General features: G+C 48.5%; 1 protein-coding gene and 1 pseudogene across 8 annotated transcripts in view; one reads left to right on the forward strand and one right to left on the reverse strand.

The window, feature by feature from the left end:
* Positions 1-27188, forward strand: part of PPP2R5C (protein phosphatase 2 regulatory subunit B'gamma) — a 137239-nt gene that overhangs the window by 80754 nt on the left and 29297 nt on the right. For all 8 annotated transcript variants that reach the window (XM_043489260.1, XM_043489262.1, XM_043489261.1 and 5 more), the window contains 4 exons: positions 1996-2195; positions 21543-21653; positions 22592-22684; positions 22772-22902. In XM_043489260.1, the coding sequence (XP_043345195.1) occupies positions 1996-2195; positions 21543-21653; positions 22592-22684; positions 22772-22902 (535 nt within the window). The remainder of the gene's footprint in view (positions 1-1995; positions 2196-21542; positions 21654-22591; positions 22685-22771; positions 22903-27188) is intronic.
* Positions 6980-7276, reverse strand: LOC122454738 (annotated as a pseudogene).

The following is a 27188-nucleotide window of genomic DNA, read 5'->3' on the forward strand; positions in this document are numbered from 1 at the left end:
TTGTAAAGAGCCCTTAGACATTGTGGTGACTGTTAGCTATTTCAGTGATTCGGCCACCGCGACTCAGAGTGTCTGTGGTCACAGTTCTGTCCCTCGGCCCTGAGGACCCTTCAGGCAGCACCCCCTCGCCTCCTGGACCGGCTGTGCAGTCTGGGGACTCGGGGAGCTTCCCGGGAAGTGGGGGGCCGTGCTGAGCGCCTGCTGGTTGCAGGGTTCCCCACTGGGCGCTGGGGGGTACAGAGAACCAGGGGGCAGTCGCCTGGCACCTGCTCTCAGAAAGCAGCCCGGGGTGGGGGGAGGAAATGCCCACCTAGGGAGCTGACCATTCAAGGCAGGGGGAGCTACATGATGACCCTGGAGTGCGTCCTGTCTGACCAGGAGGTGAGGAGGCCCAAGCGAGAACCCCAAACAGGAGGGGCAGCTGGTGGAGGAAAGGGAGGTGAGGTGGGTTGGAGGAGCTGATGCGGAGAGAGGTGGGTGGAAGCAGGGAAGCCCGGGCCACCTGGGGACCCACTTGAGGTGCCGGCTCCTGTGGGGCGGGGGTCTCAGCAGCTTTGGTCTCAGGACCCTTTGACACCCCTCAGAACTATGTAGGACCCAGAGAGCTTCTGTTTATGCGGGCTTAACTACTGATATTGACCACATTAAAAATTAAACCAGAGAGGGTGGTATCATTTTCTACTTTTGTAAGTCCTTTTAATGTCTGACTTACTAGGAGAGAGCCGGAGTCTCCGGCCTGCCTCTGCATTCAGCCTGTTGCCATATGTTTTGGTTGAAACAATGCAGGAAGACACGAGATTGGGAAGGGAGGAGCTTTTCAGATCGTTATGGACATCTTCTTTGATACCACAGCAAAAAGTAACCAGTGAGAGGTTTCTTGAAGGAATCTGCAGCATGGAATCTGAAACCACAGTAATAGGCTCCTATACACCTTATCAAATTAAGACCCAGTGGGCTGTTTCGCCCTCTGAATGGCTATTTTGCCCTTGACCAACAGTGTAACACCAGTGTGATCTTGTGGAAAATCTTGGTTCACTGAGTCAGGCAGATCTTGGACACATTTCAGTCAATCTGTCAATAGATCTTGTTTGTTAATATCCCCGCCGATCTCCTCTTCACCCCAGAAAGCTGTCACACTCACACGGGCAGATCAGGGCTTTCCAATACCTCCCAGAACGTCACATGGAGCTCCATCACTTCCCAGTCCTACACTGACCCTCCGTGCCCGCGTCTCGTTTCTGTTGTATCATTGTAAAGATTACGTGAGAAAACTGTGTGATGTGTGTAAAGCGTTCAGTGTGACCCCTGGCCCCGGTGGACACTCCCTCCGTAATACCGTTAGGTTTGTGCTGTTTCTGTTGCTGTCGTCGTGTGTGACGCGTGTTGGCCGTCGCCCACACTGACAGAGGACACGGGGCCCCCGGGTGGGTGGAGACCCCCACTGTGTGCATGGAGCAGCTCGTTTGGGCAGCTCCACAGCGATGCCCCTTGCTGCTGGCCGGCTGGCCGAGGGACAGCAGCCACGCCCTCCACGGTAAATGTATAGCAGCGGCGGGCCCGAGGGGGCGCCCACCCGCCCTGTGACCGCTGACCTGCCGTGTGCAGCTGTCCCGCGGCGCCCCTCTCCCCACCCTGGAGCTGGGCTTTGCCTCCTGCTACGCTGCCGGCATGTGATACGGCGGCAGTGTCACGTTTGTTGAATGAAAGCACTTCATGAGAAAGAATTTTATTTTGAACAGTACTCTGGACATGGCTTCAGAGAGTTAAGAAACACGGAAACTTTGTCATGGGAAGCATATGATCTGAGCAGCGACGAGCTGATTTTTTCCTTCCCTTGTCTTTAAGGAATATATAACCTCTATTCACTCCCACCCCCATCTCTTGTTTCTCGAATCTCTATTAATTGAAAAGTTGTAGGAAACTTAAAAGCGCGCCACGGTAATTCTGGGTTAAGTGTTGTTGCAATCGATAATACTTTGCTCTCTCCTTTTTCAGATGTTCCTCCTGCTGATCAAGAGAAGCTTTTTATCCAGAAGTTACGTCAATGTTGTGTCCTCTTTGACTTTGTTTCCGATCCGCTCAGTGACCTAAAGTGGAAGGAAGTAAAACGAGCTGCTTTAAGTGAAATGGTAGAATATATCACCCATAATCGGAATGTGATCACAGAGCCTCTTTACCCAGAAGTAGTCCATATGGTAAGTAATTGCCGTCTAACCAGCGTGCCCAACCCTCAGTGACAGACTGAACTCTGACTTACTTAGAATATGCTAAGACATTTAAGCCTAACATGACATTTGCTACCCCAAAAAAATCCTCCTGTTCAAAAATGTGTCCTGACACCTGGGAGAATGAACATCTCTGTGCCATGCCCTAGACTGCAGTGAGGGAACTCGAAGGACCGCTGTGCCCTGCGTGTGTTAACTTCACCTGATCCTCACGGCCACCACGTGGGGTAGAAATGTCAGAACTTTCATTTTTTTCTTAACTGTCTTACCCTCTTTAACAGTGCCTATGCACAATTCAGAAGTAAGCGTGTGGTCCACACATGGGCAGGAAAATGCTGATGGTTGGGAGGAGGTAAAATAGTGGTGGGGCCAAGCTGGAGTCGGGACAGTCCACCCTGATTGGCTGGTTCACCGTTGGTTTCATCTGACCCCCAAATCCCTGTCTTCAGTCTCAGACTGTCTAACCCACTTCTAGGTCCTTTGCAGGTCCTGCTGTGACCTCAGTCAGTACCATCTAGAAACATTTCATGTGATACCATTTTTAAAACTCTAATGTTTGATGCCGAACTCTAGTTTCCTGTTGAGTTTTTTTGAATTGTTGTTATTTTATCTGTCTTTGACATATTATTCCTTGGTAGCTAAGGAATCCTTGTGGCGTAATATAAAATTTTAAATCCTGATTTCCGTTGAACTCTGTAAGTTTCTGATTCTTTTCCCCCAAAGCTATATATTTCAAAATCGACTAGGCTCATTGACCTAAAATATGTTTCTCCTTACATTAGTATGTGTGCTCTGGGAAAGAAGAAATGCAAGTCATGTTCTTTGTATAGTTCACAGGCTGTTGTGTCCGAAGCTGAGATCAAAACTTGCTTTCTTTATCACGGTTAACTCTTAAAGGTCAGACTTTACCAGCCTGTCATCCGCCTAGGGCTGTGAGGTCCATTCAGGTTCCACCGCAGACGCCTGCCTGAAGAACCATCACAGGCCTATTGCTGCTCAGTCACTAAGTCGTGTCCAACTCTTGGCAACCCCGTGGACTGCAGCACGCCAGGCCTCCCTGTCCTTCACTATCTCCCGGCAGCCGTATACTGATCAGTAAATCCTTCAAAGCCTCTCTCATTCAGACTAAGGAAAATCAGGGAATGTCTTTTTCTGTCCTTAATTTCCACTCTCAGTTACTATGGAAGGGCCTCCCAAACCCCAGAATCACAAAGAGAAATCTCTAATATTTTCTAACACTTTGATAATCTCTTGTTCACAAGATGCTTTGCAGTCCTCCTGGAACTTTTTTTTTTTTTTTAATGTCTCAGGGTGAGGATATAACTGTGTCTTCTAAAATGATTGAAAAATCATTAGTCCCTACATCGTGTGATGAATATCCCCCTTTCTCCACTTTAAATGCTGCTTTACTGTATATTAAGTGTATTCTATTTTTGAATTAAGTGTATATATATGTCAACTACTATATTTATAAACACTCAATTTATTCTGTTTTAAGTGACCCGTGTGGAAGCTTCTTCTATTTGGACGGGGCCTGGGCTGCCGGCAGCCCCTGAGTTCCGCTCTCTCCCCAGGAGGGAAGGGTCCGCAAAGGGCATCGAGGCCCAGGCTGGCCAGGTGTGGACTGGATGTCTGCACTGCCCGCTGGCCCCCGTCTCTCCTGGGTCTTTCACCGAGGTGGCGTGTTACCAGAACCAGAACCACTTAGCATGCCTCAAGCTCTTGAGACTTGTTTCAGATGAAACGATCGTTGCTTCCTGCCTCTCTCTTAAAACCGTGTCCTAATAACCAGCCTCTCCCGCCGTCTTAGCTTTGTTCCCCACCCGGCAATGCAGGCCGTCTCCAGAGTCCTGGGCATCTTGCCTCTGGTGCACATAGCAGACACTTGCTGAGCATCCCCTGAGCACGTTTTTAGATGAGGAAGTAAGAGTGGTGAGCAAGACGTGCGCCCTCCCAGAGCCGGGATCGGTCACATGTCGTTTTTGGTTAAGGTGAGGCCGTGAAAGAAGGGGAAGCGGGGAGGGGGGAGAGTTGCAGGACCGCCCACGTGGTGGGAAGAAGGCGGGAGAGGAACCTGCTCGGAGGGGAGTTAGGCGGTCCCCCGAAGGTGCGCGCAAGGAGGCGCTTTTCCGTGTCCCTGAGAACAGGGACGGTCAGTCTGTCCTCTCTGCTGCGGCGAGGGCAGGAGAGCGCAGCTGCCCCCTCCCCTCGAGGGGCGTGAGGGGAGGGGCAGGCGGGGTTTGTGCTTCGTCGACGGAGGGCACTGGGGAAAGATACAGTGCAAGAGTGTGTGGGGACAGTCCCTGCAGCATTTCTGACCGTCTGGAGGTAGAGCGGGTGCAGGATCCAAGAGCCGACGGAAGGCCTCCACCGCGCAGTGCCTGGACCCGGCGGGGCAGGTGGAGTGGTGGGCCCCTTCCTGGTTCCAGCCCACGCCCCTGGTGTGCTGACCCCTGAAGTGGCACTCAGCCGCCTTGCTTGAAGGGTTGCCCGGTGTGTATTTTGTTTTGGTTTTTTTTTGGCCGCACCACATGGCCCATGGGATCTTCGTTCCCTAACCAGGGATCGAACCCAAAGGGAGTCATTTGTATTTATGAATACTGTCATAGTATTTTTGCAGACATTTATTCCCACTGACTTTGAAGAATCCACAGCTCTAGAGATGTTGCACTCTTTATGCTTACTTCTTTTAAATGCGTTGCCTGTTACACTGGGCTGCTGTATTTTTTAACATTTATTGACGGGTAATTCATAAGTACAGTCCACCCCTTTAAGATGTACAATTCACTTTAGTCTGTTGACAGGATTGTGCAGGCATCAGCACGTGTAATTTTATAATATTTTCATCCCCCTGAAAAACTTCCCATACCCATGAACAGTTACTGCCACTCTTCCTAACTCCCCCCCTGCCCCTGTAACTGCTTCGCTATTTTCCGCCTCTGTAGATTCGTCTAACCTGGACATTTCTTAGAAATAGAATTATACAGTACGCGACCTTCTTTTACTTTGCGTAATGTTTTCACATTTCATCCATGTTGTAGCATGTATCACAACTTCTTTTTATTGCTGAATAATATTCCATAATAATAATATTCCACAAGAATATATACCCCACATCTTATCTGTTTATCCATTGATGGACATCTGTGTCATTTCTGCTACTTGGCAGTTGTGAATAATGCCCCTGTGAGCACTCACGTGCAGTCTTTTGTGTACATACGTGTTTTCATTTCTCTTGTGTGTTTACCCAGGAGAGGAACTGCTAGGTCATGCTAACACTGTGTTTAGCAGTTTGGAGAGCTGCCAGACTGCTTTCCAAAGTGGCAGCCCTGTTTCAAGTTCCCAGCAGCAGGGTATGAGCGCTTTGGTTTCCCCACGTCTCCCATACTTGTTACCGTCTGATGGTGGCCATCCTGGTAGGTGTGAGCTAGGATCTCATGGTCGTTCCTGTTTGTGCTTTCCTCTTGGCTAATGATGTTTAGCACTTTTCTTGTGTGCTGTGTCTTTTTATGTGTCATTTAACGGAAATTAAGTGAACCTTATAGATCATCAAGAAATTAACAGAACCTTATAGATCATCAAGCTCAACCTTTATTTTCCAGATTAAAATAGCTTAGGTTCAGGGAGAGGAGGATGAAAAGGGAGCAATACCCAGGGGGAAGTTCCTGGAGTCTAGATTCTTGGGTTAAATTACAAAAATTCCATTATCTCAATGTTTAAGCCATTTTTAAAATATAGTCAGCCATCTGGTGTTTAATTAAGTTATCTAATGAATCTGTTTTTCAGGCGTTGGCATTTTTCTCAAGCAAAACCAAGTTAATAGCATAGCATGTTCTTTCACAGAATACCATTTATACTTGAACGACTAACAAAAAGGTTATTCAGACTTGGGTTTTCAGGGAGCATTTTCTCACAAAGTAAAATGAAAATGTCACTTTAAGGAAGATAAGATAACTGATGATGTTTATTGTCAATGATTAAAATTTGAGCATTCAAAAAGAAAATTCAAGCTCTCAGGAGAAATTTTGAATTTTGGAAGATTTGTATCTGCCAATGCAGACTTCAGCTTCCCAGTGCTGCAAGCCGTCCTGCTGAGACTGGTGTCAGTACCAATGAGTGGGATCCTTAATATACACAGTGAAAGGAACTAGACATTGTGGTGCCTCCACAGTCCTGTGAACATATGGAAGACAATCAAATTGTACATTTTAAAGGGGTGGATTGTATGATATGTGAATATCTCAATAAATCTGTTTTTAAAAAGCATGGCAGTTTAGTCTAATAGGCAATTTGTTTACAATACATTAATACACATAATTCAGTGAGACCAGTATTTTCCAAATGACGAACAGATGATGTTATAAAATCATTCATTGGCCGGAGAGCTATTCAAAGTGCAAGACACATCAGAGGGTTTTCAGGAATTAGAGACCCCTCATTGACAAGATTTAGGATTCCACAGAATAGGTAACCTTTAGTGCACTACCACTTGTCAAGTTTTGGTAAAGTATCAAAGAAGTCTACAATTATCTAGAAGAGCTATTGATCACCCCTCACTTTTCCAACTACCAAATGCTGGAGACAGGTTTTTCTTCCTGTATTTCAACCAAATGAACATTCTGAGCATAGCAGATATAAGAATTCAGCTCTTTGTGTTTTTTGTGTTTTTTTTAATTAAACCAAACATAAAGAGGTTTGCAAAAATGTGAAACAGTGCCACTTAAGACATTAAAATATATTTCCAGGTATTATCTTCAGTGATGTTTCTTATCTTTTTTCTGGGTCTCCAGGTAATATTCAGCCCCTACAGCTACCACAGATGCAGCAAATCCCCACTTGAATCCTTTTAACAATGCTCCAACAAAGGAAACATTGTTTGCAAAGCCACCTGTGTATCTCCAAGCTTCATTGCGGCCCCATGGATCCCTTAGTCCTTGTTAAGCCAGTTTCTCCTGGACAGTGTTTAATGGTGTCCCTTCTGTCTTCCACCATTTATAATCTGGAAGTTCCATTTTACTAGGACCATGTTCATGTCCAAGTCCATGGGCCATGTCTGAGAGCAGTCTGACCTCTCAGGACCCTCCAGTACCTCTTCTCTCACTGAATTTGTTTTAGGAAATATTTTTATTTAATATGAGTTGTTTTATGAAATAATTAGTTGTTTTGAAAAAAAGTAGTTATTTTTATAAATGTATGTATATTGACATAATGAGTTTGTTATTTTTTAATGAGCAAGTTTTTTTTTTAATTTCTCTACTTTAATTTCTAACACAGTCAACGTCCATAGACAGAACTCTCATAAACAAAAGTTCTTTGGATCCTCAATAACTTTCAGGAGTTTAAAGGGGTTCTGAGACCAAAAGCTGTGAGAACCACTCCTCTCAAGTTCTGCCAGCGCGGCCTGGGAGCGGCTCAGAAACGTTTCCTGGGTCACCGCGCTGCTTGCCAGCGTCTCCGGGTCAGCCGGGTCTGCCTGCCCCGCCCCGAGATTAAGCCTTCCTGTGTTGCCTGTGACAACTCGACCCCCGGGGCTGTCAGCTCTGGAGAAAACGGCTTGCAGTGCCCCGGCAAGCCTTCTAAAATTCCTTGCAAGTCCTGGTCAGAGCTCAGTAACCCTCACTCGACAGTTTCCTGCCAAGGCAAGGGCACTGAGGCTAGTCTTAGTCACAGATGAATGTAGCCTGCAGGTCCGAAAAGGAATTGTTTTGGTCACCGGTTGAGTGGAGTGGCTGGCTCAGAAGTGCTTCACATCAAGGTAGACCTCTCTGGAATCACTCACCTCTGTGGGGCTGGATTACTCCATAGAAGTCAGTGAATCAGATGCAGGGGTGCCCTTCTGCGGTCCGCCCTGACTGTCTCAGAGACAGACTGTGTTCTAGAGGAATGTAGAGCCAACTGTTAATAGTAGCTGCCTCTACATGGTGTGTTTATGTGGATTTTCCCTTTTTACTGTATTTTTGTAATTTTAAAAAATTTCATATGATCATGTATCTCATTTGCCATCATCAAAAATCAGTAAATATGTTTTTCTTTAAAAAAAAAAAAAAAAAAACCCTCCTGATGTGTGGTGTCTTTACGGGATCCATGTTGAGTTTCCAGGGGAAATGAGTTCATCACCATATTTTAATCTGTACTGCTTGTCAGTGACAAGATGGTGCCTTGCAAGTTTTCTTTTATGCTCGGGGTTCAAGTCAGCATTTTCTAATAAGAGCAGAGGGTTTTTCTCCCTGGTCCTTACGGGAGCTTTCATGCCTAGATCCCCTTGGTGATTGTCTTGTGCTCCAATTAAGGACTGATGTTAGATACTCTCCTTCCGTTTTTATATCTGATGTTTACAGTGTGTTCTGGAAAGTTTTATGTGTTGTAAGGGTAAAGATAGTTTGCAAATGAGAGGGGAAAGGGCGTTTTGAATGAAAGGAGGTGGTATATTAAAAATGAAGCTTCAGTAGTTCACAGATTTCTTTAAGGTGGTGATTTAAACCACCAGTTCAGTTCAGTTGCTCAGTTGTGTCCAATTCTTTGTGACCCCATGGACTGCAGCACACCAGGCCTCCCTGTCCATCACCAACTCCCCGGAGCCTACCCAAACTCATGTCCATTGAGTCGGTGATGCCATCCAACCATCTCTTCCTCTGTCGTCCCCTTCCCCTCCTACCCTCAATCTTTGCCAGCATCAGGGTCTTTCAGATGAGTCAGCTCTTCGCATCAGGTGGCCAAAGTGTTGGAGTTTCAGCTTCAGCATCAGTCCTTCAGTGAACAGTGCATCCCCCTTTGTGCGTAGTTGCTTTTGTTTTACCAGAGTCACAGTAACACAGGGGTGAAGAAGCGCTTAGATGAGCTAAGGGAGGTGAAAGCAACAAGTGCTTGTTGAAACCCAGAGAATACCTGTTTTACCTTAAATATCAGTGAGCCGTTTCTTGGAGATTGGCTCTTGTTTTGAGAGAATTACCCTTTGTTTGGTTGGATGTTTTAAAATTATTTTTAAATGTGTGCTTATTTTAAATAAGTGAAATAAATACAAAAAGAAAAAAAAAGTTAATCTTTGTCTTTACTCCACCCTTTCCCAGTTCTACCTAAACCCACCCCTACCTCCAGCCAACCAACTTATATGTACCTTTTTTTCCCAAAAGACTGCTAAGAAATTTTGGGAGATGATGGATACATTTATCATCTTGCATGATCATTTCATGGGTGTATGCAGATGTTAAATGTATCAAATTGTACAGTTATGTACAGTTACACGTGTCAGTTGTACCTCACAAAAGCAGGAGTTTTTAAGCTCCTAAATTGATAGCTATTCTTTTGATCTAGGAGCACAGTGAAGAAGTTATGAAGACGCTAAGGGCATTGTGAACCAAGAAGGTTTGAGAACTTAGAACCCAGTCAGTATCTTTCTGTAACGTTTTAAAATTAATTTTAAATTTCCATATGGCAAAATTAACTTTTTAGTGAAGAGTTCTCTGAGATCTGACCAATATGTATAGTCGTGTAACCACTCAGGATAGAGAACAGTTTTATTGCCCTCCAGAAAAGCACTGCGCGCTACTCCTTTGAAATCAGACCTTCCCCTTATCCGTTGCCTCTGGCGGCCACTAATCTATCCCCCAGCTCTGTCGATTGGCCTCTTCCAGAATGTCATATAAATGGACTTGGACAGTATGTTGCCTTTTGAGTCTAGCTCCTTTAACTTAGCGTAACACATCTGATGTTATGTTTGAGCACATGGGCATGGGATTGCTGGGTCATATCATTAAGTATTTGTTTAACTTTCTAAGAAACTGCCAAGCTGTTTTCCAAGGTAAATGTGCCATTTTTTTGTGCTCCCACCAGTCACGTGTAGTAGTTCCAGTTGCTCCACCTCCTCGTCAGCATATGGGATCTCCAGTCCTTTTATCTTATTTTGATTTTAAGCTGCAGTTCCCTGGTGCTGAGCATTTTTTCCTGTTTGTTTGCATATCTTCCTTAGGAAAGTGTGTGTTTGTATCATTGGCCCATTTTTTTTCATTGGGTTGTTTTCTTATTATTGAGTTTGAGACTTCTTTACATATTCTGGATACAAATGCTTTGCCAGATACGTGATTTGTAAATCCTTTCTTTCAGTTTGCGGCTTGTCTTTTTACGTTAACAGTGTCTTTTACAGAGTTTTTCATTTTAGATGAAGTCTAATTTATGATTTGTCTCTTTTACAGATAGTGCTTTTGGTGTCATGTATAAGAAGTCTTTGCCCCACCCAAACTCAAAAAATTTTCTCCTAAACATTCCTACTTTCACATTTAAATCTATGATCCATTTTCTCTGAGGTTCATTTTTTGGCCTATGTATGTCCAAGTATTTGTTGAAGAGAATAACCATTCTCCATTGAATTCCTTTCCTCCTTTTTGATATGGTCATTCAAAAATTGGCTGTACTTGTGAGTCTGTTTCTGGACCCTGTATTCTCATCCACTGATCTAGGGATCTGCTCACCTATACCATACTATCTTCATGATTGTGAAAAGTGATAGTGTTAGTCGTTCAGTTGTGTCCGAATCTTTGTGTCCCCATGGATTATAACCTGCCAGACTCCTCTGTCCATGGAATGCTCCAGGCAAGAACACTGGAGTGGGTAGCCACTCCCTTCTCCAGGGGATCTTCCCGACCCAGGGATTAAACCCAGATCTCCTGCATTGCAGATTCTTTACCATCTGAGCCACTAGGGAAGTCCATTAACTTTGTATTAAATGTTGAGATCAGGTCATGTGAATGCTCCAACCTTTTTATCCTTTTTCAAATTGTTTGGCTTTTCTAGTTATTTTATCTCTCCAAGTCAATTTTAGAATCAACTTGTCTTTATTTACAAAATATCTTTCAAGGGTTTTAATTAGAGTTGTATTGAATACGTACATTTGGAGAGAATTTATATCTTAACAATATTGAACCTTTCAGTCCATGAACACAGAATATCTCCCCATTTTGGTCATCTTTGTAATTTTAAGCATGTAGATTCCCCTGTATTTTTTTAAACTCATAAGCATTTCTTTTTTTGGTGCTATTGTAATTGGAGTTTTTTATTTTCTATTTCTCTTTCTTGCAGTTGCATCAAGTGCTTCATGTTATTCAGTGCATGAGTATTAGTATTATTTGTTAATTAAATTGTCCTTTATAACTGTAAAATGATTCTTTTATCACTAGTAATATTATTTTCTCCAAAACCTACTTTGTGTGTTAGTATATCCCCTCCAACTCTCTCTTGACTAGGTTTACCATGGTAAATCTTTTTCTTTCCTTTTACTTTTGACCAATTTGTATCTTTATATTTAAAGTGGACTTATCCTAGACAGTATATGGTTGAGTCTTATACTTTTATTCAGTCAAGCAATCTCTGCCTTTTGATTGGGGTAGTCAGACCATTAACTTTCATTGCGAGTATTGATATTGTTGGGTTTAAATCTACCATTTTGCTGTATTTTTTCCCTATTTATTCTATCTGGGTTTTGTTCCCTTTTCCTCTTTTTCTGCTTTCTTTTTGACCAATTGAATATTTTTTGTGATTACACTCTATCTCTTTTGTTGACTTTTAAACTATGACTGTTTTTGTAAAAAAAAATTTTTTTGCGATTTATTTTTGGCTGTGCTGGGTCTTCGTTGCTTTGTGAGAGCTTTCTCTAGCTGCAGCAAGTAGGGGCTACTTGCACGGGCTTCTCGTTGTGGGGGCTTCTCTTATGGAGGTCATGCTCTAGGCATGGGCTTCAACAGTTGCAATATTCAGGCCCCAACATTCAGGATGTGGTAGTTGCGGCTCATGGGCTCCAGAGCATGGACGAGTAGTTGTGGTTCATGCACTTAGTTGCTCCACAGCACGTGGAATCTTTCTGGACCAGGGGTCAAACCCATGTCCTCTGCATTGGCAGGCAGAGTCTTATCCACTGCACCACCAGGGAAGTCCTAAACTATGACTATTGTTTGACCTCATGTATTTAGCTTTTCTAGAAGGCATCTTTAACTTGTCACAGTTAGTCTTTAAGTGACTATGTGTTTACAGCAGCAGCCTTCCATTTCTTCTCCCGTCTTTCTGCTCTTGTTGCCATACATCTTCTCCGTATGTTATAAACCCCACAGTATATTATTTTTAGGAAACAGTTCTATTTTTAAAGAGATTTAAATAATTGTTAAACCGTCTTATAGTTAACCAGATAGTTACCATTTTCAGTATTCATCATTCCAGTATCCATCTGATACCAGTTTTCTTCTGCTTAAAGGACTTTCTTAAATTTCTCTTGTAGTAGACGTCTGTTGTTGTTGTTTAGTCGCTAAGTTGTATCTGACTCTTTGCAACCCCATAGGGACTGTAGCCCACCAGGCTCCTCTGTCCATGGGATTTCCCAGGCAAGAATACTGGAGTGGGTTGCCTTTTCCTTCTCCAGGGGATCTTCCCAACCCAGGGATCGAACCCACATCTCCTGCTTGGCAGGTGGATTCTTTACCTCTGAAATCTGTGCTGTGCTATGGGTAGTCATTCAGTTGTGTCTGATTCTTTGCGACTCCACGGACGGTAGCCCGCCAGGATCCTCTGTTCATCAGGATTCTCCAGACAAGAGTACTGGAGTGGGTTGCCATGCCCTCCTCCAGGGGATCTTTCCAACCCGGGAATCGAACCGCAGCCTTCTGCTTGGCAGGTGGATTCTTTACCAGCTGAGCCATCAGGAAAGCCCACCACTGAGGTCTACCAATGATCAATTCTTCTAGCATTTATTTGCCTGAAAAAGTCATTCTCTTGCCTTTGATTTTGAAGGATATGCAGGCATACCTCATTTTATTGTGCTTCATTTTGTTACAGTTTGTACGTACTGTGCTTTGACAGATTGAGGTTGGCGGCAGTCCCGTGACAGGCAATTCTGTCGGCACCGTCTCTCCAACCATTTTGCTCACTGTGTCTCTGTGTCACATTTTGGTAATTCTCAAAATACTTCAAACCCTCCAACAGCAAAAAGATGATGACTCTCTGAAGGCTCAGATAATGGTTAGCGTTTTTAGACATAAGGCTGTTGTACACTTAATATACTAAAATACGGTTTCAATATAACTTTTATAGGCACTGGGAAACCAACAACTTTGTGTGACTAGCTTTATTTTGACATTGACTTTATTGCAGTGCTCTGGAGCTGAACCCACAATACCTCTGGTGGGTGTAGAGCCGCAGGTCAGAGTTTAAGCCTTTGAAAGTTTTGCCCCACTCTCTTCTTGCTTGCATTGTTTGTCATGAGAAGTCTGCTGCCTTTCCTGTCTCTGTTCCTTTGAACCTCGTGTGCCTTTTTATCCTCTGGCTGCCTTTTAGGATCTTTTTCTTTTATTCTTTTTAATCAGGCACCTTGATTACAATGTGCCTTGGTGTAGTTTTCTTCTTTTTCTTGTTTTTGGAGTTCATTTATAATTTTTATCAAATTTGGGAAAGTATTTGGCCCTTGTCACTGCAAACACTTTTTTCTGTCCCCTGCACCATAATCCTTTAGAGACTCCAGTAACGTGTGTCTGAGGCCTCTGAGGGTTCTCCCACAGCTCAGAGGTGCTCTTTTTCTCTTTAGAGAAAATGTGTTTTTTTCCATGTGTTTCATTTGGTGATTCTCTTTGTTGTCTTCAAGTTCAGTAATTTTCTGCAGCATCTCAGCTTTTTTGTTAATTCCCATCCAGTAAATTTTTCATCTCACATTGTCATCTTCATTTCATATAGTTTATGTCTTTTCTATATCTTCATGTCTTCACCTAACTTTATAAACATAGAATGTTGTTTTAGCCTTATCTGTTGATTCTACCATTGCATCAGTCCCAGGTCAGTTCAATTGATTGGTTTTCCTTCTTGTTATAGATTATATTTTTCATGCTGCTTTATGTGTCTGGTAATTAATTTTTATCGGATGCCTGACCATGTGGATTTTGTCTTGATGAATATCGCATACTTACTTATTTCTTCTAATGTTCTGGAGCTTTGCTTTGGATGCAGTTAAGTTACTTGCAAACAGTTTGATCCTTTTGATTCTTGCCTTTAAGAGGTGTTAGGAAGGACTAATGAGTTGACTCATTGGAAAAGACCCTGATGCTGGGAAAGACTGAAGGCAAAAGGAGAAGGGGGCACCAGAGGATGAGATGGTTGGATGGCATCACCAACTCAGTGGGCAGGAATTTGAGCAAACTCCGAGAGATGGTGAAGGACAGGGTAGCCTGGAGTGCTGCAGTCCACGGGGTCACAAAGAGACACGGCTGAGCGACTGAACAACAACAAGGAAGGACTGTGGTCATAGTCACTCTGTGGCTGATTATCCCCTCTGCTGAGATAAGGCCCCTCTGGTTATGAGCCCAGTACTCCATGAGTTAATGAACTCTTCCAGTCTGGTTGGTGGGAACAGGCACTGCTGTTGGCCCTGGGTGAGTACTGGGTCCCTGGTCTTTTCAGGTGTTCTTTTTGCAGGCTCCAATAGTTCTGACACAGATGTACTGGTCAGTCCTCTGCTGAACAGTTTAAGGAGACCTCTGCAGTCTCTGGAGTTGTCTCTGTGCAACTCTGTCCTCTCTGGGACTCTGGTGCCCTGCAGATTCTAACACCCGTGTCTGCTGAGCATCACCTGGGTTCTTTCTGCCCGTGCTGCACCCTGGGGATTCTGTTGAAGGAGAAAGCTGGGCGTTTGTTTCCCATCTCTCAGGAATCTCTATCTTTCACTGCCTGAAATCCATGCCTTGCAAACCGTTATTCCATATGTTTTAGCTTAGTTTTTTGGGTTGTTTCAGGAAGTATAGCAAATCCCATTTCTGTTACTCAGTCTTGTCAGGAAGTGTAAGTCTCTGCTTCATTTATAATAGATACTCAGTCAGTATGTAACTCCATCCACACAGGTGGTCCAGCAGTGATTCTAAAAAATGAACTAATTAAAGGTTATGTGCATAATTTATAATTGTGTGACTGTGTACATCTAGTCAGTGGAGATGGCACGTAGCAAGAAGATGGTTGGTTATGCATACATGACCAGGAGATAAGTGCTTTAGCTCTGAAGCTTCCCTTTTCCATTCATTTCTCTCATATTGAATGCAGAATACATAGTTTTGCCATTCCAAAGCATTCCTAAACTTTCTCACAATTTATTGCAAAAAAAGATCAGTATATGTAAAGTATAAGGATGTTAATGGTAAAATTTATTTGGTAGCTATATGGTTCTTCACTATGAAATTTAGCTGTTTATCGTTGAGGCTTTTCATAGCAAGATATTGGGGAATACATCATTCAGAAGCTATGTAAAAGTCACCTAGGTCCAGAGTAAACAGCTTAGGAGAAGCTTCCAATTGCAGTGTTATCTTTAAATAGCACCAACTGAACTATAAGTATTGCAGATTAGTGTTATCTTTTGTAAGTAAATGTTCTGTTCTGAAATTCAAAAAATAAAAACTAAAGAATAAATTTATATGCATAACTATAAATGACATATTTTCATTTGAAGAAGATGCTATTATACCCTTAATAGTGAAATAGTCATAAAATTTAAATGTATGTTGTTTGAAAACGTGAGAGAAAATTTCCTTTATTTAAGTATTCTACAAAGATTTGTAGGTATTTATTTCCATGGCTTTAACTTTGATTAGGAACATATTTGATTGTAAGAATAGCCAGCTGTTCACAGTAAGAGCTCAGCTTGTGGTTCCTTCACTCGGGTGTCTATTCGGAGGTAAAGCTGCATCCTTTGAAAGCAGCTCTCGCTTAGAGGAAGTGGTGATGTCGATTCCTGGAGGAGGGGACCCAACTTCACTTCCCTCCCCTCCCATGTTAATAGAGTGCTCATTCTGTGCAACGTGAAGCGATGGGCCCTGGAAAACAGCACAGGAGGAAAGACATTAGATCAGGAATTACCCGACCATGCAGTTATATTTGAGACACAGACTGTGAAGAGAGGGGAAGGATGATGGAAGAGCTTGAACTCAGGGCCCGGGTCAGGAGAGGTTCCCCTGATGAAATGCCACTGCAGTGGAGAGCTAAGGTTTAATTGGGAAGTTTTCAGTTTCCAGTAATTAACTTGGTGTTGCAGTTAGTAAGGTGACTGGTCGGTGCTTTTCCCAAAGGACCCACTTGCTCTCAGCAGGTTTTTGAGGCCCCACCAGGTGCCAGGCGCTGCGGCAGGCGCTGGAGGGTCAAAGTCAAGCAGACGTTCCCCAGGATGACCGCTGAATTCTGCTGTGAAACCAGATGATCTCATTTTACAAGTGAGGCAGGGGACGGTTTTTCTCTTTAAGATTGCCACTAGGATTTTTATTATCCACCTAAGAAGTCAATTCGAGTTACTAAGATTGCTTTCAAAGTATGAGTTGCTTTGTGGAAAAGTTACATCTTTGTGATACGATGTCATGTCACACTGGAGAAGGGAAGGGCCCTTGTTCATTCGGGTATTCTTCAGTGCCTTTCCTAGGGTTTTCATGCTCTGAGGCCTTGTAACTGGCTTGTGAGTTCCCAGGCCCTTGGTCATTTTTGTGGCCACATGCCCTGGGGTCCACCTGTTAATCATGTTTCCTCATTACCTGTCGGTGGTGAAGAGGCTGTTGCTGTGAGGTGTGTATTTTTGGTTTTCATATGGGTGGTCCAACTGTGAGGGTCTGGCTATTGCCTCTGTTGGTTTTCCCAGTTATATAATTTGCAGTCAAATAACAGCTTTCTGTTTAAAATATAACGTGGAAGGCCTCCATTCCTCCCTACCCCCAAAATGTATCTCTTCGCAACATGACCCTCAGAGCCTGACCTTCCTATTACAGGAGGAAGGGCTGTAATTTGGCCTCTGGTGGACTCACCTTTATAAATCCTACTGACATGAATAAAACAGAATCAGTAGCGATAGAGAACCCTTGTGGTTTTAAACAGAGAACTGAATAAGCAACCTCTCTTTCCTTGTCTCTGAAATTAGATTATCAGCGTTCCTTTTTGGAGTGTATCCCTTCCTATCTTAAACCTTTATATTGTCTACTGTACCGCAGGTGGCTCACAGCATGAATATTTTATTACTTCACCCACTGGCGGTGAATATGACAGGTACAGAAAGACTGCATGTTACTGCTAAATGGTGAGACTTTTCCATAAACTCGCTTCTTGAGCCATTTTGGTTTGTGTTTACTCAGTAAATTTAGCAACTGGGAGAAGAGCACCTTCAGGGTCCTTTAAATACTGAAAGTAGAAGTGTCGGAGAGCTGTCAAAGTAGGTGCTTCCTACTGCACGGTCAGTCCATGCCGTGTGCGGGGGCTGTGCACGCCTGCGCACATCACGACATCTGTTGTCACATGCCCCGTGCAAAGCAGGGGTTTACTGTCTTTCCGCAGGCAAGAAAACCAAGGCTTGAGTAGGCTGTTGAGTCTCAGGCCCTGGTCTTGAGTGAGAAGATGGCCCAGCGAGGCCGCCCCCTGAGGCCACGCTGCCCCTTTCTGTCCAAGACCCGATTCCAGCTGTGTGTGCCCGGATCGCAGTGCACGCGGAGAGGCTGTGGGGAGGTCTGCGTGGTCCGCACGAAGGCTTCTAGACCTACGGCAGAAATGGGTTCCTGCTGATCTCCATGGTGTGATGCTGGCAATGATCGCCTTCTGTAGTGCTGAGGCTAAACTCCACGCCTCTAGACAGCACCTGGATGACAGACCATGGCGCTCAACTCATTTGACCCCTGAAGCTGTTGGGCTAAGAAATGTTGGTGGGTTGGAAACCCAAGGATAGCTCGAGGTGGCCTGTTTTTTTTTTTTTTTTTTTTTTGCTTTCTTCTCTTTTATCTGTGTTTTAGTTTTTAATGTCTTTAGCTTTTTCTAGAGCATTAAATTAGCTCAATGAAATGTGGTAGGAAAGGAGGGTAGAAATGAGTGTGAGGGTTTTGTTGTTGTGGCATGAAACAAGTAATTTTCTATCCATTGGAGCTGGCCAGTGATAAAACTTCCTGGACCAAAGATGGTCAGTCTCACAGGACACTGAAAAGGGGACTTTGTGTTCAAAGCAACTTGGTCTGTGGCCCCTTGCAGGCCCCCAGGATGGATCAGTCAGAGTCCTTCCAGAGAAGCAGAACCAATAAGATAGAGCAGAGAAAGACGGAGAGGAGCGGATGGGTGCATGGATGGGTGGGTGGATTTCTGAGGCTCTGTCTTAGGACACGTGGAGTCAGACGGGGCAGATCTGAACCCCGTGGGGTGGGCACTGCCGCCTCTCTGCACAGTGGACTTGCTTCTTCCTCGGGGAAGCCGGTTTTGCTCTTAGAAGACTTCTCAACTGCTTGGATGAGGCCCACCCACATTCTCAAGGGTAATCTTTCCTTGAAGTCAGCTGATCTAGGTGTGACCACAGGGACTAAATGCCGTCACAGTGACAGTCAGATCACTGTTTGATTGAATGATGGGTACTCTAAGCTGTCACCCGGGTATGCTTTATTTTTTTCAGCCATTGCCTTAACCACAATCTGTCATTATCTCCCTTTCCTGCTCCTCTGGTTACGGCTATCGCACCTAGTTTAACACTCAACCCCCGGCTCAGAACCTCACCATCCCCGCCTATCCCCTGAGCGGGGCCTGAGCCTGCCGTCCTGCGGCCTGGCCCCTGCCCAGGTCACCACCCATCCCGGGGGCGTCTGTGCTCTGGGGAGTGTTTGGGCTTCCCCAGAGACCCCCTCTCAGGGGCGGCTATCTGCCCGTGTGTCCCAGCCTCCAGCCCCTATCCAGGCGAGCTGACCACTCCTCTCTCCCCTTTGACCTCTGTGGCCCGTGCGCTCCCCTCTAGGTGCCCTGCACCCCAACATCACAGGCCCACCAGCAAGTCTCCCAGAGAGGAGGGCGGAGTGTGTTCACAGACACCTCCCCGCCAGATCCAGGGCTCCCAGCCCCAATCTCTGGGAGCCCCCCAGCCAGTGACTTTCAGGGAGAGGATTGGGAAGCCCGGCCCGGGAATGCCACACCCCACGGCAGTCCCCAGCTCCGCTCTGACCCTGTCCTCTCGCACCCAGAAGCCCAGGAGGAGGGGCGGCGGGCGGTGGCGACCGGGCTGGTTCTGCTGCCCCCGCCCCACCCCGCAGGCCCAGAGGGGCCGGGCTGCGCCTCTCAGTGGGCGGGCGCCTTGCGTCCCCTCGCTCTATCCCGGGGACCTGGGGGCCAGCGGAGGAAGACTTGCCCCTTCGACCTGGCCACGCCTGTCCCAGCGTCTGCTGTGCGGTCACCTGTTGTTTGGGAGGCCTCTGCTGGGTCCTGTGCGCACAGCCCGTCCACAGGCTCCGGAGCACCGCCCCTTTTTACTTTTATCTTAGGAAAGTGAGAGTGAAAGTCGCTCCGTCAGGTCCGACTCTTCACGACCCCGGGCACTACACAGGCGTGTCTTTGCGATTCTTGGAATTCTCCAGGCCACGATACTGGGGTGGGTTGCCTTTCCCTTCTCCAGGGGATCTTCCCAGCCCAGAGATCAAACCCAGGTCCCCCACAATGCAGGCAGATTTTTTTTTTTTTTTTTTAATAATTATTTTTATTTGGCTGAGCTGGGTCTTAGTTGCAGTATGTGGATCTAGTTCCCTGGCCAGGGATCAAACCGGGGCCCCCTGCATTGGGAGCACAGAGACTTAGCCACTGGACCACCAGAGAAATCCCTGCAGGCAGATTCTTTAGCAGCTGAGCCACAAGAAGAGCGTTGCTCATATTTTTAGTAAATTTTTTTAGTTGTTTCTGGCTTTTGGTTCCTTGTTCCAGCCATTCTTTGTTCCTCCTGATCCTGGACCACCTGTGTGAGCACCTCTCACACGGCTTGGAGAGCAGACTTTTGGTGCTGGGGCTTCTGGAGCCCATGATGTGGGGAGTGAGTGTGTCTCTTCATGGAAAACACTGATACAGAAAGACAGGACGAACCAAAAAAGGCGCCACGGAGTTTTCGCCTGGTCCCTGCAAGGCTGTTCTCGGAGTTTTCGCTTGGTCCCTGCAAGGCTGTTCTCGGAGTTTTCGCTTGGTCCCTGCAAGGCTGTTCTCTGACAAGCCAGGTTTGCTCTGAGCTCTCTGCAGAGACCCTCACTGTTGTTGTGGAGTGGGGTTCTGCCTTGTAGGTTGGGGGGTTTTGATTCTGTGTATCTGGGCTGCAGGGACAGAGGGCTTCTTTTGATCCCTAGAGTCGAGCTCTGTTAACTGGCGTGGGTTGGCTCAAAGATTTGGTGAGGTCACATTTAAACAGATAACTATGAGGGGACTTCCCTTGTGGGCCGGTGGTTAGGAATACGCCTTGCAATGCCAGGCACGTGAGTTCAGTCCCTGGTTGGGGAACTGTGGTCCCACGTGCCCTGGAGCACCTGAAGGGCAAGTACCGCAACCGCTGAGCCTGTGCCCCGCAACTAGAGAGTCCGTGCACCCCAAGAGAAGATCCTGAGCGCCACCACCAAGACCCAACGCAGCCAAACAAAACAGAAATTTTCTAGAAATAAACTGACTATAAAAGAAAAATAGGTTATGAATTGGTGATAGAGAAAAACTAAACTTTTATTTATGTCAGGAATCTGTCAGTATATGTTGTGCCTTATCCTTATTAACCATGAGGGCCCCTATGTGCCCAAGAAGTCTAGATTTTGTATAGAAAACATCTGTTGTAAAGCCCACTGATGTTTATGAAGTTGAGGTTAATCAGAGCCTGGACTGGGGGAGCGTGGTGACGGACAGTTCAGGTGGGGAGCAGGGCAGAGGGCAGAGAGTCACGCGGGGGGATCGCCTGGACCCCAGAAGACTCTTGCGTCTGTGCGGCCCAGCCCGGCCTGGCCCAGCCCTGGACACGCGGGCCGGGCTGTCCTACGATGTGACGCCTCCTCTGCTTGCCAACACTGCAGCCCTTTCTCTGGAAAGGCTCCTCTGGCCGCCCACGCGGAGACCACCGTGTCGCACTGTGGCCTCTCTTGTCCCTGGACGTCCCTGCGGAGGGCTCCAGAAGGTGCACACCGCGTCCAGGGCAACACGGCCTCTGCCGCGTCCTCCCCGTTTGTAGCTCTTTGATCTTCACGGTTAGCTTTGTGATCTCAGCTTTCCTCACTAGCGCTCGGAACGCTCTCCGTGTTCCAAAAGAGGTGTCGTCCCTGCTGGGCGACGTCTACCAGTGCTGGTTGTCCAGAAGTCAGGGAGGCACCTCGGTGTCAGGCTGTCTCGGCCTCGGGTCTGGCTGCGGCGTTGACCCAGGCTCTGGAGACCCACGCCGCTTCTGCACATTGAAGCTAAGACGAACCAGATCACCACGGGAGGCAGCTGCCATTAGAATGTCTTAAGATTGTTGTAGACATTCTCTGGACATCGTTTTACTATCCTGGTTGTAATTATAAAATATGTGGATTTTAGTTTGCAGTTAACATGTTTCGAACGTTACCACCTTCCTCCAACCCCACGGGAGCAGAATTTGACCCAGAGGAAGACGAGCCAACGTTAGAAGCGGCCTGGCCTCACCTGCAGGTACGGGGTCGCGGGCGCCTCAAGCCAAGGGGTGGGTGCGGCGTTTCCTCCAGGACCAGAGCCCGCGCCCGGCTGGTCCCGGGGTGGGGGAGCCTCCGAGTTTCAGGGTCATGGCCCTGCAGACCTGCACACCCGAGGAAGTGTTGTGGCAGAAGAGAGAGCAGGAACAGGTTTTATTTGTCTGGGCACGTTACGCAAACGACAAAGCTACAGGACTGTCCGTATATTCTCAGTGGAAGTGACCGTTGAGCTGAGGTCGCGGGTCTTAGGCAGACATGTCTCAGGCTTCGTCCTCAGACTTACTGTTGGCCTGCGGTGCGTCCTGGGGCCCACCTGCTTGACGGATGCTTTTTTTTCTGACACATTTGTGAAGAAGGAGGTGTGGATTGGGCAGGGCACCTGCCCCACGAGCTAGATCGGGAGGTCTGGGTCGGCTGAAGGAGGGCAGTCGGGGAGCTGGACACCCTGGGAAGCAGCTCGGTGGGGAGCCGACAGGAAGGGTCAGAGGCAGACAGAGCCCCCGCCTCAGTGCCGTGTGGCCGTGACGGCTGGCGGCCCGTTCAGCCAGCGGTCCCACTCCCTGTGCACCCGGCCTTCCGCCAGGACCCTGGGGCGACAGGACCTGCAGATCCCACCTGGAGGCTGGTCCCAGCCCGGCTTCTGGCTTCTGTGGGCTCCAGGCGGGGGCAACAGCAGGCATGGGAGTCACTGTGTAGATGCCGCGGAAGGCTATAGTCCGTGGTTCTTGTAAGTAAAGCAATTACCATCCTTAGTATAATTAAGCCATGTGCTTTGATATGGATTCTTTAGATACGTGCCTGTGGGTTTTTTTTAAGGTTAGTATTTGCAGACAGAGATTCAACTCATGGTATATTTTGAAATCTCCGTTTAATGCAATACCATGTTATTTGACTCACTGTGTTTTTTTTTCCTCCTAGCTTGTTTATGAGTTTTTCTTAAGATTTTTAGAGTCTGCAGATTTCCAACCTAATATAGCCAAGAAATATATTGATCAGAAGTTTGTATTGCAGGTAAGGCCCAGATTAGCTGAAGCTACAAATTGCGTAATCTACCCAGAGAGAATTACCGTGTCACTGAGTGTCTTTTTCTCCTTGAAGCTTTTAGAGCTCTTTGACAGTGAAGATCCTCGCGAGAGAGATTTTCTCAAAACTACCCTTCACAGAATCTATGGAAAATTCTTAGGCTTAAGAGCTTACATCAGAAAACAGATAAATAATATATTTTATAGGTAAGTCCGTGCACGGCAGCCTTTCCCTCTTGCATGCCAATGGTCCCGTCACACTTAACCTCGCCGTTTCCTTCAGAGGCTGAAGAGCAGGAGTGGCTGTTCGTGAGCAGCCGGGGGCCCGTCTACACCTCTTGTCTCAGCGCTGGGCAGGGCCCCTTCGCTCTCTGCCTGCTCCCCTACCCCCCACCCCCCGACCCCACAGCTCACACCCCAGCCTGTGGTCCAGCTCTCGTCAGCAGGCTGGCCACCCCAAGCCTGGTTCCCTCTGGACCCACCCAGAGCTGCACCAGCTCACGCTTCCCCATGGATCTTGGTGGGAGGAGGAGGGTGGGGGCTGAAGCGGGGGCTCTTTGGGGGCATCCCTGCTGGAAGCAGTGTGAGGCAGTGCAGCGAACAGGGCCTCCCCAGGCCTGCAGGTCCACGGGGGCCGGCTCGGCCCGGGTTTGGTGGAAGAGGGCCCCACCCCAGGGCTCAGAGAGGAGTGTCCCCCAAGTGTTCAGCTTGACCCCTTCTCCCCTCACACACCCGCCCACCACCACCTCTGTGAACCTGAGGGTGCCTAACGCCCCCAGACCCGCCGACACCCACGCCAGCACACTCCTCGGATGAGCGAGTGTGGGTCCTGGGCGAGCCCCGGGTGCCCCGCACGTCCTCCCGTTTTCCACCAACCCTTCTCCTCACCCTCCCGGGCTCTGGAAACATGCCCGCACCAGGAAGGCCCCGGCATGGCGGGTGGTCTGGTCTCCTGGGAGGGCAGGCGTCGGGCCAGCTGCTGGTCTCAGCCCCAGCTCCAGCTTCCCACACGGCTCCTGGGGGAGCCCGATAAATGTCAGTGGACGAAACCCTTAGCATAGTTCCTTCTTTGCCCCTGGGAGCAGTAAGGGGCGGCCTAGCCCCAAGTCCCCGGCTCCAGGATGCCTCAGGTAGTGATGAATCCCAGTGCAGATGGGCGTCTGCCATGAGGTCGGAAGGCCAGCGGATTCTGTGGGAGGGAGTGACCAGCACAGAGCACCCCATTCGGCCTGGCCGGGGCCTTTTTACTGGCCGTGACCGAGCAGGGAAAGCAGAGGGGCTGAGACGGTGGTGGGACACAGGGTCCCATAGCCGGGGCCGGCCTGCACCCGCTGTCCCTCTCCCCGCCCGCCCGCCCGCGGTCAGCAGGGTCTGGCACCGCCCCCCTCCCTTACCTGCACACTCGACATGCGTTTTGGCATCAGAGCTGTCCAGCTCACGAATGGCTTCCCTGCAGACTCCCTCCAAGCTCTACACGGCCTGTTTATATGGCGGAGCCCAGGCTGGACCCATGAGGGTGATGTCGTGTTTCCTAAATGCCGTGTTCCTGTTTTGTCTTTGTTGGTGTCATGTTTCATTTTTAACAAGATCTTTCCTTGGCGGATGTACTTCTGTATCAAAAGGTAGCGTCCCCTGTTTAATCACCAGCAAGCAGGTAGGATTTCGGTTCCCGTCTTTCAGACTAAAGCGGAGGAGGCTCTGCCCGAAGGATTCTCCCCTGGGCAGCCGGGTTTTGTTCTGTGCAGAACCAGCGGTTGGTGCTGCGTGCCTGGAGGAGAGGCCGCCTCAAGCCTGGGGAGCCGTGACCGTGAACTGGACCAGGCTGTGGTCCAGGCGATTCTCACCAGCTCTCCCTGCCCGCTCGGCGCCAGGCGTGTGGCCTGCTCCTCTAGTCTGCAGCGATCCCATCTGTAAGAACCGCCCCTGCTGGGTGCGGTTAGATGGGAGCCAGTTCTGTGGGCTCGTGACCAGCCCGGTCCCCACCTCCAGCACCGCCCGCTCCTCACTTCATGTCAGAAAGGTGGAGAGGACGCCCGGGCGCTGCCCTCCGCTCGCCACGTCCCACATGCTGCGGCTGCAGCTTTTAAGACGGTCTCGGAGACATATTTGGTCACCTCCCAGAGACCGTTGGTGTGGAGTCAGACACGCCCGGCTGAGGGGTGACGGCTCCGGGAGGGAGCTTGTGCCCGACTTGTTCACGGTGGAGCCCAAAGGTCAGGGGGCAGGTAGAGCCGGGCCTCAGCCTCTGGCTGCCGACGCGGCCCCGCAGCTGGGGCTTCAATCCGCCGTCTGCTGGCCCCCGCGTCCCGTGACCCGCCCAGGCCCGGGAACGCAGGACAGAGGCCGCCGTGGCTGCCGGTGCCCCGCAGGGCCTGGCCTGGGCCCGGGGCAAGCTGGCCTCTTCCCTTTGTGTGGGTCAGAGCGACTCGGGGAGGTGAACATAGCCCAGCTTCAAGGGGGAGCAACTTCCGCCTCCGTGTGCAGTGCGGAGCGCCTCACCCCCTCACGAGAGGGGGTCCGTTTGTGGGGGGCCCTGTCCTTGACGGGCAGGTTTCAGCCCAGCCTGGGGAGAGCCCTGGCTCCTTTGTGCAGAAGTGGAAGGAACTCCGCGGCTCTGCTCTGCGTGGACCCTTAGGGCTGCCTCCCGTTTTGCACCCGCTCTCTTGCTCCCCTCTGGAAAAGAAGGCGGGGGGCTGTATTTGCTTTCTCTTTCCTGCGAAATGAAGTGAAGTCACTTAGTCGTGTCTGACTCTTTGTGACCCCATCGACTGTAGCCCACCAGGCTCCTCTGTCCATGGGATTCTCCAGGCAGGAATACTGGAGTGGGTTGCCACTTCCTCCTCCAGAGGATCTTCCCGACCCAGGGATCAAACCCGGGTCTCCCGCACTGCAGGCAGACTTTTTACCGTCTGAGCCACCAGGGAAACCTTCTCTTTCCTGTACCCGCTCCAAATCTATGAAGTAGTCTGAATTAAGAGTTTATCGATGAGACTGTAGTAAAGTTGATCTGGGAAAACAAAATGGCTTCTGGCTCCAGGCCACCCTTGTTTAAATGTCAGCGCTGGTGGAGCTGGGTCACAGGTGGCGCCCGGGGGCCTGGCCGCCTCCAAGCGTCAGGAGCCAGGGCCGAGCTCTCAGGCTTCAGGACCCCGGGCCCCGCTGCTGCCTGCCCAGCCAGCCCGGAGGACACAGAGGAATAGGAATGGAAGTGGGCCGGTCGTGATGGACAAAAATGTAACTTTGTACATCTGAGCTGTTTTTAAGTATTTAAGGTAAAACAGGTGAAGCAAAGGGAGCCTTGAGTTCCATGAGCTGAAGCGCCTCCCGGTGCAGACGTCCGAGGAGGCTGGGGCTCCCTCGGGGCCGGCTTTCCGGCTCAGGGCAGGGCCTTCGTGTCTGAGGTTGGCACGGCCCCGTGCATCGTGCAGACTTGCTCTCACCAGCCCGGCCGCCGCGATCCCTCACGGGCACACCCCTGCCTCGGCTCCATGCTGCGGCCCTGCCACTGTGCCCTGCGGCTCAGCAGTCCTCACCCGGGTCCCTGTGGGCTCCGCTCCGACCTGTCCAAGCTGGTGTCCAGGCCTCCACGGACTGCCTCGCCTGCCCATCACCCACCTCTGTTCTAGCCAAAGAGGTGCCCTCCCCACCCCACGCCCGCATTTTTAAAAGATCGGTTCCAAAATCTAGAGACGTTAGACCCGCTCCTCGGGAGCGTGTCACACTTCGTGTCCCACCTGCTCTTTACCTCAAGGTCACTATTCCATTTGTTTCAAACAAGGACAATGAAAATTTTTAATCATCATGAGCTTATTTTTGTCCCGGAGCTGGCTCTAAACTGGTAGTTTTTGTCTGCTAGGCAGGAACGTTTTTCAAACACCAGACCCTTCTGGCTTCAGGCAGAATTCGCTGCGTGTTCTGGGTTAGGCTGACTCCTGGTGAGCCTGGTTGTGGGGCGGCAGCGGGTTGTTTCTGGGGGACCCTTGGAGAGAGAAGACGGTGTCCTGTTTCCCGTCCCTGGCCCCTCTCCCTGGCCCCAGGAGACTCAGCAGTCGTGTCTCAGATGCCAGGCTCAGCCCTAGCAGCAGGGACGTGGTTACAGTAAGTCCTCGTTTGCTGCCTCAGGCTGACACAGGCGCTGGGAGCCCCGGGGACCGTGCACGGGGCCCACGGGAGCGGCTGCTCAGACAGGGGTTTCGGAAGGTGGCACTTGAAGCAACGCAGGAAAAGTGTGGGGTGTCAGGGAGGAAGTAGGGGAGATAGCCCCAGTGATAAGGAAGTAACTTATACCCTTTGCAGAGACCATGCTAAATATCGGAGGCTTTACAATTGAGTCAGGTGTCAACTTAGCTTGAGATGTGGCCAAAAAATAAAAGCAAACAGCAAGCTGTTTGTTGTCAAATCCGGGTGGTTGAGATGCAGCGCTCACTGTAAACATCCTTCCCGATGTAGGTTTGAAACTTTCAAAATAAAACATTCGGGAGAAACGGGAGCGA

Source organism: Cervus canadensis, chromosome 17 (assembly GCF_019320065.1).
Source record: "Cervus canadensis isolate Bull #8, Minnesota chromosome 17, ASM1932006v1, whole genome shotgun sequence".
NCBI classification, from domain to species: domain Eukaryota; kingdom Metazoa; phylum Chordata; class Mammalia; order Artiodactyla; family Cervidae; genus Cervus; species Cervus canadensis.